Source organism: Coptis chinensis, chromosome 1 (assembly GCF_015680905.1).
Source record: "Coptis chinensis isolate HL-2020 chromosome 1, ASM1568090v1, whole genome shotgun sequence".
NCBI classification, from domain to species: Eukaryota; Viridiplantae; Streptophyta; class Magnoliopsida; order Ranunculales; family Ranunculaceae; genus Coptis; species Coptis chinensis.
Window position 1 is genome coordinate 79,589,380 of NC_141456.1, and position 13,658 is coordinate 79,603,037.

At 37.2% G+C, this 13,658-nt stretch overlaps 1 protein-coding gene and 1 long non-coding RNA gene across 2 annotated transcripts; one reads left to right on the forward strand and one right to left on the reverse strand.

Annotated features, from left to right (window-relative positions):
• Positions 1-436: 436 nt before the first annotated feature.
• On the reverse strand, positions 437-4,378 carry LOC147525343 (uncharacterized). The gene is made up of 2 exons (XR_015221416.1): positions 4,240-4,378; positions 437-959 (listed from the first exon to the last, which is right to left on the reverse strand). It is a non-coding gene; the product is annotated as an uncharacterized LOC147525343 (long non-coding RNA).
• A 154-nt stretch (positions 4,379-4,532) lies between these two features.
• On the forward strand, positions 4,533-12,769 carry LOC147525344 (MOB kinase activator-like 1A). The gene is made up of 7 exons (XM_086606610.1): positions 4,533-4,619; positions 4,751-4,799; positions 6,123-6,231; positions 6,518-6,611; positions 8,772-8,905; positions 10,885-11,048; positions 12,507-12,769. Exons 1-7 carry the CDS (start codon positions 4,597-4,599, stop codon positions 12,579-12,581), a joined length of 648 nt encoding a protein of 215 aa, XP_086462736.1. The 5' UTR covers positions 4,533-4,596; the 3' UTR covers positions 12,582-12,769.
• The last annotated feature ends 889 nt before the right edge of the window (positions 12,770-13,658 follow it).

Below are 13,658 nucleotides of genomic sequence, written 5' to 3' on the forward strand. Positions count from 1 at the left end.
CGCTATCCTCTAGAGTTGTTTTGAAAAGAAAAAAACGCTGTCTTCTATAGTTGTTTTGAAACGAAATTGGGCCTTGGGGCTAATTTCTTGATTATTGTATGGGGTTAACGAGTATTACCCCCACTAGATGAGCCAATTAGGATTTCCCCGCTACTAGATGGGAAATTAGAGTCTCCCCCAAATATACAAAAAAAAAATACAGTCAACCCAAGTTGACTTTTTTTTTTTTTGTGTACTTAGGAAGGAAACCCTAATTTCCCCATCTAGTAGGGGGGGATCCTAATTAGCTCTAGGGGGAGGGGGGTAATACTAGTTAACCCTATTATATGATCTATCTTGATCTAAAACTACCAGGTAGGAAGAAAGCTACCATCAAAGAAATTCTTATCTGGCCTTGCTTGTTACAGTCAAGTAGCAGCCTGTCGAAAGGCAGCGGTAGAAGGAACTTCAGCATTACATATAACCACTGCATGTGGGAACAATTAGAAACATATAAATTGTAATCAATCTCGTACGAGTTACAAACTTACAATATCCACACAATTAGAATACTATATAGACGCAAATAAATCCGTTTGATAGCTCACACTTCTCACTAATCAAGGTTGGCAACGACTACAATCACATATGTAGTCTTACTACACAGAAAATTTGTTGAGATGCATGGGCTGCACTTCTTGCACCTTAATCTGAATAGTTATAATGGAAGTCAAACTACTGCATGCAGATTTATTATGCAATCATTTTCCCCACCTTGAGAGGACGAGCAAACCAGCTATACTGAAGCATAATGCAGCAATTATGGTCGCTACAAGTGCAAATGCATAGACAAGATTGGGAAAGTTAAAGTGCTTCTGAATTCTCTTCAACCCTTTATCAATCAGTGGTGCCAATGCAGCTGCTCCAGCTACTCTGAAAGGTCTGGTGATGTTGTTTCCAGTCCACATTAAAATAACAATCTGATAGTGTCAAGATAGCTGACTTAGATGGAACACAAATTCACAGTTAAAAAGGTTCAAAGAATTCATCTGAAGTTGGTCGAGGACAAAAATATACGTTAAAAGTATTTCGAGTTGTGGTTACAAACAACTTTCAAGGTACACACTGGTATTGAAATTGGTACACAAGTTAGGGTGTTGGAATTCTTAGAATATTTTTTACAGTACATATCCAGTTATACTCAGCTAGAAATATGGGAGATTGGCAAGGATACAAGTAATAGTAAACCTGTCCAGCGCTAATTAGTTGGTTTAATCTGTCTTCTAACCTATTAATTTGCTTGTTTTGCAAATAAATCTGTAGTCAGGCTTTCAAAGCTGATTTAACATCAGAATGACCAAATCAAAATACTTCTCAGGTCAGACCTAGAAATGAAGACATCCTTTGAAATCTTGTAAAGCATTTATACATCAATGGCCACCTATACGGATCGTGAACTTCACTAAGAGAACACTAATGAACTTAAGTAAAAGGCGAGAAGAGGAAAAACTAAACTGAAAGCAGAGATTGAAAGAAAAAAAAGGAGGGGTTGGGTAGGTTTCGAGCTGGGCTCAACTAAATGATTTTGCGCTGCTGATTAACTAGTACTTATACAACATCTCCAATGTAAGACTTTTCCAAAAGAAGGACTTCACATTCAAAAAACCTCGTTGAACTGGGACCTAATCTGTATAGAAGCAGAGGTAAAGATGTTTTCTGGTTTTTCTTTTGAAGACTGGAAAAGTAGCTAGGGTTTCGGAACAGCATGTAAATATGAAGTCATGAATGTAATCCATCACACTTGAATATGTGGAGTCAACATGTGGAGGTTTGTAGAGGCCAGCAGATCTAGTCCTGAAGAATATAAAATTCTAGAAAGATTTATAAGCCAACCACCTAGTTCTCCAAGCTCAAATATCATAGAACACCCCTTAGTGTCTTTCTTTCCTTCTCTTTTTATTTTATTTAATTATATATACATACCTTTCTTCAATTTGTGTTGCTTTTGGAAGTATCTCACCACTACTATGCACCTAAGTTTCTACAGTTCGATAAAGTGAGAGTAGTTAAAAACAAACTACGCATAACAGTGTAATTACCAATGTATCATTCATGGGAGTTTCTCTACATCAATTAGACTAAGAACAGAAGGGGTTTCTTTTGATGAGTTGCATGGACTGTTATTGAGTGAAGAGATTAATATTGCAGATAGACAAGGGGCATTGATTGAAGCCTCTACACAAGCTTTTGCAGCAAATGTCAGTAACTCCAGTCAACAACTCCAACTATAACAATTCTAATCGTGGCAGAGGAAGAGGAAGAGGGCATAATCAAGGAAGAGGAAACTCAAGCTATGGGAGAGGTTTTAATCCTATGCAAGGTTCTGGCTCAAGTTCTAATTCTACTGTACAATCAAAACAGAGCCCAACAACTTGGCAGCAAAATGGAAGCAATAGAAACTCACGACCTATATGTCAAATTTGTAGCAAAACTGGACATGTAGCTATTGATTGGTACAACAGGATAAATTATTCATTCCAAGGCAGAATTCCAACTTCAAGGCCTCAGACTATAGCTACTCAGTTTTCTCCTTAACAGTCCTCTCAAAACTCAAGTGCTGGTAACTATTCCAACCCTTATGACTCAAATTACAATGCTTATATCACACACACTGGTGCAAACAATCACTTGACACCTGACTTGAACAACTTATCCATCTCAAGTGAGTATGCTGGCCAAGATAAAGTGGTGATCGGTGATGGCGTCAATTAAACATGCTGGAAATCATTAGTACACACACCATACTCATCCTTCAATCTTAATCATATTCTTCCAGTTCCTTCTTTAGCACAAAAATTATCGTCTGTCACAAGTTTACTTCAGACAATAATTGTTTAATCACATTTACTTCTACTCAAACGCAACAATACAGGTGAGATTATTTTCCAAGGGAACCATAAGAACGGATTATATGCTATGGCATTCAACCACAGATCAAGTGTTTCTCGATCATCTCCTGCATCTTCATCAGCTTACAATACCTTTCATAATGTTTTTCTTGGAGAACATACAACACCTACTTCTATGTGGCATCAGAGGGCTGGCCATCCTTCAAAACACATTCTACATAAGATCTTACCTGTGTTTCAATTATCTACTACATCATGTAATGTTTCTAGTTTTTGTAATGCTTGTAAACTTGGCAAGGTGACCAAGCTTCTTTTTGCTTGTCTCAAACTGTTACCACAAAACCTTTGGGATTTATTCACATTATCGTTGGGGACCATCATCTATTCCTTCTACATGGATTTTTTCCATTGTTTTATAAGTCTGATTTTTTCACAGTATTCCAAACATTCAAAACAAATATAGAAAATCTTCATAGAATCCAAATCCTTCGACAGAGTGGGTGAGTACGCAAGCACTAGACTTAACAATTTTCTTCATGCTCAAGGTATCTGAGTTCGGTATTCTTGTCCATACTCCTGAGCAAAATGGTCTAGCTGAAAGGAAACATAGACACAATACTGAAATGGCCTAGGAATCTTATTGCACATAGCAATGTGGCTCCACAATTCTGGATCAATGTTTTCCAAACCTGTGTATATTTAATAAACAGGACACCAACAAAATCCTTCTTACCAATCACCTCTCCAGAAACTTTTAAAGTTGTCTCCAAATTATGCTTATCTTCGAGTCTATGGCTGTTATTGTTTCCCATGGATAAGATCCTATACAACAAAGAAATTACAAGCTCAAATTAAAGAATGTATCTTCATTGGTTACAGTCCAGTTCAGTTTCTGAATCCGTGTTTGGATCCACACAAATAGAATTTATGTGTCAAGGCATGTCATATTCAATGAAAAATCATTTCCTTTCAAAAGCCAAATTTCCAACCTCTATTCCTTCCATTCCATCCGCTACAAAGTTACTAGTGCCTCCTTTACACAATACTATCTCTCATACTTGAGATAGTGATGCTACTACTTGTCCACTTTTACATGACAACAGTGTTACCACTCTTATTCCATACACTTTTGTGCTTTTAACTCCATCTCCTAGTGCTGTGACAACAAACTTGTATTCCTTTACAAACACAACCTCTTTCCACTATTTACTCAAAAGCCAACCCAATCCACTACAGCCATACAATGACCACAAGATCAAAACAAAAAAAAAATGTAAAAATATAAATAGGAATTATAAAATTAGAGCCCATAGAAGAAAAAGAATTGAAAAGGATAAGATTACGTACGTACCCCCAAGAGTGCTTTGAAGTTGGCAGCAGGATTTTTAGCAGTATGTCACCCCATCAAATAGTCCGTACCCTAGAACTGCAGCTAGTCCCTGGTTTTGCCAGCTCGGCTTTATCAATTCTTTTTTTTATTATTATTATTTCCTTCTTCTCGTCCCCCCACGTCTAGGAGTCAGTGGAGTGATTTTGTAGACTAGACTTGGAGAGCATGGGAATACCGTACTAGTCCACATTTTGTTAGAAAACATGAGATGAGAGACATTGGGCTGGAATGGGTTAAACTTATGGCCTGGCCCGTAGACTGTTAAAAAAAAAGGTTGAATCCTTTTTCATTCATTCGTTCATCTCTGGTCTTGACGCTATGAGCCTCTTTGGTCTGGGAAGGTAAATTTTCTATTTCTCCTTTGATTTGATCTGTTGGAATTAAATGATTCTTGTTAAAATTCATTCAGTTTTGATGAAAAGTAGATCATCCCTACATAGTTTCTTATTAAAGTTTATTCTTCTGCAAACAGGAATCAGAGGACATTTCGTCCAAAGAAGAGTGCACCCTCAGGGAGTAAGGTGCCTTTCTTGCTTGTTTGAAAATCACGTGTATTGCTGTTAAATTACATCATTCAAACCATTTCACATCATTCTTTAAAGGGGTGTTGATTGCGGAAGGGGTAACACTGAAACACGTTAATGGGCTGCCTATGTGGATAAAATATAAATAAAACAAGAATAGCAAGTAAAGATATGATCATCCTGGATGGACTGCTAGGCTCACGCTAATCACATCATTCAAATCCATTTGTTTCTTAATTGGACATTTCACACGGTATTGTTCATTGCGTTTACTCTTACCAAGCACCAAACGGTCTTAGGGAATTCATTTTTATTTCTAAGATGTGAAACAGAGTAAAGTAGGAAGATCAGTTGAACAGCTTCAAGGAAATCAACGAATCCTGGCGCTTTACTCCAAGCAATGGGTGCTAAGGTCTTGTTGACACCGATATACCAAACATCCAAATCCAAACACCGCTGCTCCTTAGGGAAGGGTGTGGGTGATAGGCCACCATCGGTCCTAATTAGGCCAGTAACCACCACTGATGAATTGATGATCGCAATGATCAACTACTTAGTCAACAGGGTGCTACACCAGGACCTCCCAAAAAGAATGGTGCCACCCCTCTTAGTTTCCACTTTCCAGTCAACAAACTCAAACAACTCCCCTATCTTTTGAGTATCACAATTTTGTACAAGGGATTTGTCGTAATTATTCTTGTACAGGTTCTCAAATTGACAGTATTGTGATTTTTGTTGTTCAACTTGATCGAGTTCATGATTGGATGTGGAATCAATATTTGTACCTTACGCGGTTCCCTATATTCCCCTCGGCATCCAAATGATTTTGTCCTGATAACCTTATTCATGTTTGTCAACAGCATGGGCATTATATGCAACTCCATCGGCTATGAGGTAGAGGGTGTGGTCATCATTCCAACCTTACCCATGCTTGTCTTGGTTTTTAGTGGGGTGCTAGTCCTAATAGTTTCTGACATTCTTCATAGCTAATTACTAGCATGGTGATAGAGTTTTTCCAAAACTCTGGGTTGTGGTTGCCCCCAGGCACCACCTGGTTCCATTCTTCCACAAACATATATGGACGTATGCCACCAATCCAACTCCACTTGTCCTGAAAATATACTTCAGTGAGCACTTATAAAATGCATTACCCTGTGTGGCTTAAAAAGCTTAGATGGCTTGAAACTGTTGTGCACATTTGCATTGTGAGATAAATTTTATCCATGTTTTTCATGGGGCTACAGCCCATTTTCTGCGTTCTCTCTCTCCCATATTATATGCTAAACTGGTTTTCAATTCCTGGTAATTTCGTGCTTGCAGGGTGCACAGCTGAGAAAGCATATTGATGCTACTTTGGGTAGTGGAAATCTAAGGGAAGCTGTACGACTCCCACCTGGAGAGGATGCAAATGAATGGCTTGCTGTGAACAGTAATGTTCTCTCTGTTTGAAATCGTCAAAACTTCTAACAGCATATGTTCTTTTATTTATTTCAGAATCATACTCTATATTGTTTTCCTTTAAACAACCAAATCCATAAGTTAGATGTTATTGAACAAAAAAAATAAAAAAATAAAAAAAATGAAATTGTGTTAGGTCTTACTGGTAAATAAAAATACCGAAAATGTTCATCAACTCATTTTTTATTCAATGAAGTTTCCCACTGAGAGCTTAATCTAAACAAGTATTGGTTGAATTCTTTATTTTCAATTTACAGCTGTGGACTTCTTCAACCAGGTAAATCTGCTATATGGCACCCTCACTGAATTCTGTACGCCTGAGAACTGTCCTACAATGACTGCCGGCCCCAAGTAAGGCTCACTATATATCACTGACTAACTTTACTCCAATGACTAGGAAGACAGAGAAAAAGGCATGATTGTGTTGATTTGAGAAATTAAAACTCGAGTCATCTATGGAGCAAACCTTGATGGTGGATTTTATTTATAGATACTCCCATGTGTTATTGTAACTCCTGGAAACCTTACTTCATGGAGTTGGTTATAGAAAAAACTTTGGTCAAACTTATGTATTTCAAATACCAGAGTGCCCATTGTTAATGAACCGGCTCTTTCTGTTTTGCATGCTACCTTATCTCTCTTCTTTCTCGCTCTCACCTTAGCCTGGTTAAATGGGAAGAGTGAAGTGGATCGGCACTTGTAAGATTGGATTCAATTCCCATTTTTCCAATCAAACACCGTACTATTCTTGATTATTGAAAAGCCTCAACTACCTTGATACCTGTTTGCATTATTGAACTGGAAACCATTTTGTTCTAGCTAGATATTCTAACATCATCTACAGAAGAGTATAAGACCCATTCTGTTATATATGCACCAAATTTGTTAATCTCTTAATTTCCTATAACAGGACCACCATGAAACTCATTAGGATTCCGTAGACTACATATTAACAGAAGCTTCTATATTGACGAATTAAATTGTGCCCAAACGCTCTTAGACTTTTTGTATTATCACCTGTTGTGTTTGCTTGGCATTGTAAGACAGAAAATATCATGCTATGTGGGATCTTGTATTAATATATAGGATCTATATCAACTGATATATCCTATTGTTTCAGTTTTCTAAATTTTGCATTGGCGTAATATATCTGTCTGATATTATCTGTTATATAGGCGATATAACAGAAAAGCACAGGTCCGGTTTTGAGCAGGAAGTTTCCTTCTAGAGTCTCTTTCTTCTCTTGGTGTTCGATTGTGTGCATGATTTTAACATAGATAACCTTCGGGGAAAAAAAAGATGAATATACTGAATTTTTGTCCCTGGGAGTCTGTTGCGCATACACCCTCATTATTCTTATGCCATTTGGAACTACTTTCCTAGCCCTGCAAATATTTCTTAGGTGTGTCCTAGGTCTGTGCAAGATCTCTTGTTGTTGGGCCGTTGGGGCCTAGGCTATGGCCCCTCACAGGGACTAGGAAGAAAACATAGAGCATTATAACCTTCGAAATAATTTGGGGCATTGGGTTGGAGAGAAACCGGAGACATTCTGAGACATTTTTTTGGGTTACTCTTCCTTTAATGTAAGTGGTGGACTGGTGGAGGGAGTTCAAGGAGATACCTTTTGGGCATTTTGCTTTCTCTGGGGATTTGCTCTGGTTGTTTTGTTTTATGGTTCTTTGATGTTTGTCAAATTTGTTCTGCTTGTATTACGATAACTCATCAGACATTGTTACTTACTTTGTCTAAATACATATATGATCGTTTACCTCTTAAAAAGAACCAGGATTCTAATACATTGTTTGACGACAAAATTGTGTTCATTTGTTCCTCTCGAGTTTGTGGTGGAATTTGAAAAATGCTCCTGTTATAGGAAACCGTAGGGCCACTGTGAACACCATTGAAAAGTTTCGTACTGACTTCTTGGTTATGTTCCACTCTTGTGCTATGTTATAGAAATATTAGGCTTTGGGTTCCTTTGTAAAACCAATTATTTCACAAATAAGGTTTGAGAATAATGATGATCAAACAAATACACGTGTCTTTGGTAATGATTGGAGGTTTTGAGCTTTGTCACTAAACCACGTTCTTCAGAAAATGGAGTAGATTTAAAAGTAAAGTGAGAACCAGTTGTTTAAGATGGGTGGTTTTGAATTTTAGTAAATAAAAGTGTGACTGGAGAGTTTTTTGTGACAAACTTCATAAGGTAAGGTTTCTTAAGAGTTTTGAGAATTCCATGGGAGTATCTATAATCAAAATCCACTTCTAATTTTGGCTGGATAATTGACTCTTTGAAATATGTACTTAGTAAACTATCTATAAAGTCATTGACCAAGTTGCCAACTTTGAAAGTTACCGACCAGTTCCTTTCTTTTTGCTTTAATGTCTACTCGTTTTTACTTACATTTTTTACTAGTTGTTTGTTTTGCTCAAATATATGTATTTGGTTTTTATTCTTTACTATTATTAGAAGTTTCGAGTTTGTAATTTTTTGAAGGTGATACTCTACAGATACGAGTATAGATGGGCTGATGGTGTACAGATCAAGAAACCCATTGAGGTATCTGCTCCAAAGTATGTTGAGTACTTGATGGACTGGATTGAAGCTCAGCTTGATGACGAGTCTATATTTCCTCAAAAGCTTGGTAATATTTCTGAACCCTGGATTTGTCTCGTACATTTTATTTTCGAAAGTAAATCTCCACTGAGACATTAGCCAAACTGTTTGCATTCCTGGACAAGTGGCAATATTGTTTAGTAAAACAACGAATGATCAGTTGGGCATTTGCAAATGTTCAACTAGGCTTATTTTTTGCAATTTAAGTTCTCAGTGGTGCAGCAATGGGGGTATTAACTCCCAGCTACTTTGTTTTTCATCCTATGGATAGCCTAGCAGACAATGTTGCTGGCATAAAGGCTTACATATTAGGTTGGATCTGGGAAAATGGATTAGGTAATCTAAAGGTAACCAATATACACCAATAGCTTAGCAAATACCAACAGACATTGTTAGGTTATGATGGGGGTGTCGGGGATTTTATTTTTTTTTGGCGGGGGGTGGGGGTCGGTTGAAGTGGATTTCAAACTTATTTAAAGAATTTTCATAAAAGTCCTTCAATATTAGGTGGGATGTGGGAAAATGGATTGAAAAATCAGTTAATCTAAGAGATGCAACAGACGCTGTAGATATAAAGTAACCGTATTAAGTGTTGAAACTTACTCGCAGAACCAGGAAGTGAGATGAACACCAATAAAGAATTTTGAAACTTGATCTAATAAACGAGGAAGAACCCTAAAACTCAGTGGTTTTAATTCAATTTACAAAATTCACTTACTTGTTTGTGAGGGCAGAAGCCTTATTGATAACAATCTATGTTTTCCAAAACCAAATAGGAAACTAACTACTAATTGCAAATGAAACGCTAAGCCAATCAGGAAATAGAAAGCAATTACTGATAAATAAACCAAAGAAATTCAAATAAAGTGGACGATCCATATATGCGGCATGGACATTGGACCTTTGGGGTCATGTCATGGGATGGCGTCATCACCACATTATTCACTGCCACCTCACTTAGACAGAAAAGCATTACACTACTTGAGTTGTTTAGGTACTACTAAAAAGCTCTTATTACCCATAGGAGTGGTACAGTTTTAATTTGGGTGATGAGAGCTCTCTGTTTTTTTGGCACGATATTTGGGTGGGAGGAAGGCAGTTAAACGAACAATATACGAACATCTACTAGGTAGTCTCTAATAAGAATGCAAAAATTGGGGACTACTTTGGTTAGGGATGGGGGTGGATTGGTGTGGGAGGTCTTATTATGATGTAGTAAATGGTTGGGAGGTCTCTAATTCATTGAGTTGATGGAAGTTTATCAAAGGGGACCAAATTTTTCGAGGAAGATGGAAGATTTGGGTTTGGGATAGAAGTAAAGAGCTTATAATGAAATCATTTTGTGGAATTTGGGCTAGAAGCTATGTGGAAAGGGTGTTGGAGCCGAATGAGGTTATTGCTAATTTACCACGTAGAAGGATTTGGATGCCTTCCATTCCATAGACAAGCTTAATCCAAAATGTATAGATTTAGACAAAATATGTTGGTAATGTATTGGGTGAGGAGGACGTTGATCAGATTAATTTGGATTCTATTGTTTTGTAAACTCTGTTGTTTTGAGTGTCAAGGGAGTTGGTAACTTGCTAAGTTGGGTTTACCGTTAGCATAATGGGGGTTTGTCTTTGAAATTAATGAAATAAACCTTTTAAAGTTAAATATAAAAATAAAAAGCAATAAGTAAAAAAAAACAAAAAAACAATTTTCAAGGAAAGAGTGCCAAAGGTTCGTAGAAATGATTACTGTCTCGTGAGTTCACTAATCATATTCAGTCTTCCAATTAGCAATTTTTGAACCTTTAAAAGTTAGTATGAACAATTCTGGAAAAACCATGGGGGACAATGTTTAAAGGACTTCTACTTTACCTGCTAAGCATGGTTTCGACTTCAGTAAGGTTTGTGGATGAATTCTGATTTACCTCTTCATGATGCACTTGCAGTCTTGCAGGAATATTGGATCTCCGCGTTATTTTTGGTTTCTTACATGTGCTTGTTTAACTTACTTTTGTAGGAGCACCGTTTCCTCCAAACTTTAGGGAAGTCGTGAAGACAATATTCAAAAGGCTGTTCCGTGTGTATGCCCACATATACCATTCGCATTTTCAAAAGATCGTGAGTCTTAAAGAGGAGGCTCATCTTAATACTTGCTTCAAGCATTTCATCCTATTCACATGTGTAAGCATTCTTAGCTTAATTCCCTTGTTACTTTCTTTATTATATCTCATAACAAAGAATTTTGTTGACTATCGGCAAGTATTAGCTCTGTGCCTAGTTGCTAGTTTATTAGTTCGATTGATGGACCATTTGGATGACTAAGAGTCCAAGTCAAGCTAGTGAGCCTTTTAAGGATCTGATGCTCTAACACGCTCCCTTGGCTTTTGCTTTCCTTTCTTCTTCTCAAGGACTTGCATCTACGTATAAACACCCCTTTTAAATGCCATCCACATTTGGTTAAAAAATTTAAATGGAGACCTTTAAAAACTCTGCAACTGAAAACCATTGAGAGGGATGCGTCTCTAGAAGTTGTGGAAAAATCAACCAAGTGAACTCCAATATATTAAGAGTGTGTTTTTCCAAGGCAGACTGGCACATCTGTTTCTTCTTTCAAAATATAATTGCTATTTGCTCCTTGGAATTGTTGTTAAACCATACCCAAAACACAGGAAATTCAGACACTCCAGCAACACTCGTTAAACAACCTGTAAAGACATCTTGAACACATATAGAAATTGTCCGGCAGATACTGATTATGTAGAAAGAATGTATGGGCCACAGATATTGTAGCAGATATGCATGTTGACACTTTCTGTTTTTATGATTGTAATCTCAATGGGAAGATCGATGCAATCATGTAACTCTTTACTAAATACTTGGTGATTTCTTTATTAAATAATTGGTCCTTTATAAAGGGCAATGAGACCTACTCTAGAACCTGTATGCATAGAAGTTTCAGTTGTGGCTGTGTTTGTTTGCCTATAAATTTTTCCAGGTAGTGTTGAACTAAAACCGAGTATGTCTGAAGTTGTTGGTAGGTATTTCTGACACTAAAAAAGAATGCAAATTCAGAGAAACTTTCCTGCCATTTCGAAACTGCAACAATTACCTGTATTTGCTTTATTTGAGGAAGGAACTTAAAGATGGACAAAACATATCAACAACTTCAAGCATCCTTATTCTAGTTCAGAAACTATCCTTTGTTTCAGCTTAAATGCTTATGGAAAATTTTACCGGCCAACATGCACAACCCATATTCAAACCAGCTAAACTTAACACAATTTTAATTCAGTAGAGCTTAAAGCTTGAGGTTGTTGTATCTTGGTAAAAGCGAAAGGAGCTTCTTTGCCTTGTCGTTATAGCTTTGCATTTATGACATCTCTGTTACTAAGCTGTATAGATTGAAGTCCACTAATTAATAGCAGAAGTAGCTGAGAGATGGTTTCTGCTAATATTTTACTGGCGTTGAAGTTTGCCATGGATTTAACTCGAGTAGTGAAGATGCTGCAATGTTTCTCGACTTACCTGAAGTCTCATTAATTGTCAGCAATATGAACATTGTGCTTTTCAGATAGACTTATCATCTCGTCTGATGCAAAAGAGTTTCTCTTGATGTTGATTCTTACTCTCTTCCTGCAGGAATTTGGTTTGATTGACAAGAAGGAGCTGGCACCTCTGCAAGAGCTCATAGAATCCATTATTGTCCCTTACTGAGTTTGAGCTGTGTTTCAATCTATTCTAATTTTATGGACATTCAAAATAAATGTTATCACTAGTGTTGTCGTTGGATTCCCTTTTTATCTCCTCTTCTTACCTACCAATTAGCTTGATTGTATATACCTTGATTATATGGGCATCTTATGTTCCATTGAAAACAAAATGTAGAATATGTATTTTCTGTCTCTCTGATGGAACTGATGTTTGAAAAATGGCGGCTATACAGATTCAAAACTGGAAAATAAATTGTGTTTTAGACATAACCCCGTTGCCCCCCTACTCTTCTGCCGTGTTGAGAGGTGACAACAAAACCAACATCTTGACCTCCAAGAACCAACATCTTGGAGTCAAGATAACGGAACCAAAGGCCCAAGGTAAGTGTTGTGGAACTGTTGCACCTCTTCTATAACGTCCCGGTTCATAACGAGGAGAAGACGTATCCGAAACTATTTTGAAACTAGGAACAGACTCACACCATCATCGTTGGCGTTTAGGACATACCAATCGTAACGACTACTTCCGTCCCATTCGTTAACTAAAATACAATCTTTTCCCTTGCTCTTATTATCATCAGCGGTCACTGTAGATCTCTCTTCTGCTCGCTCTTAATTTTTTGGTTAATCATCTCTATAGAACGTGTGTGAATGTAGAGGACCTAACCTAACCCATCTTTTATGAGACACTAGCCATTTGGCCCGACCTATGGCCGGACTTGCTACATAGATAGCTAATGACTCAAAAACCTAAAGTCCATTTAAATAAATAATAGGGTGGTTATATTGACATACCCCTCCACCACTAGTTGCAATTAGGATTACCCTCCATAATAATTGAAATTAGGATTTTCCCCAACTTGACAGTCAATAGGAGTCAACCAACAGTTTCCGTCAGTTGACTGGTCAAGGATCATGAATTGTCCTAAATACTCTTTTTCTGTGGAAATTACGAAATTAGCCATTGACACTGTTCAAAGCCCAAATTGAAATTAGACTTGTGTCTGTAAAGAAAATCCAAGACTCATACCAGAGGTTTTTGTAAGGCCAATAGTGTTCTTTTGGGTGGTCTGAAGGATCA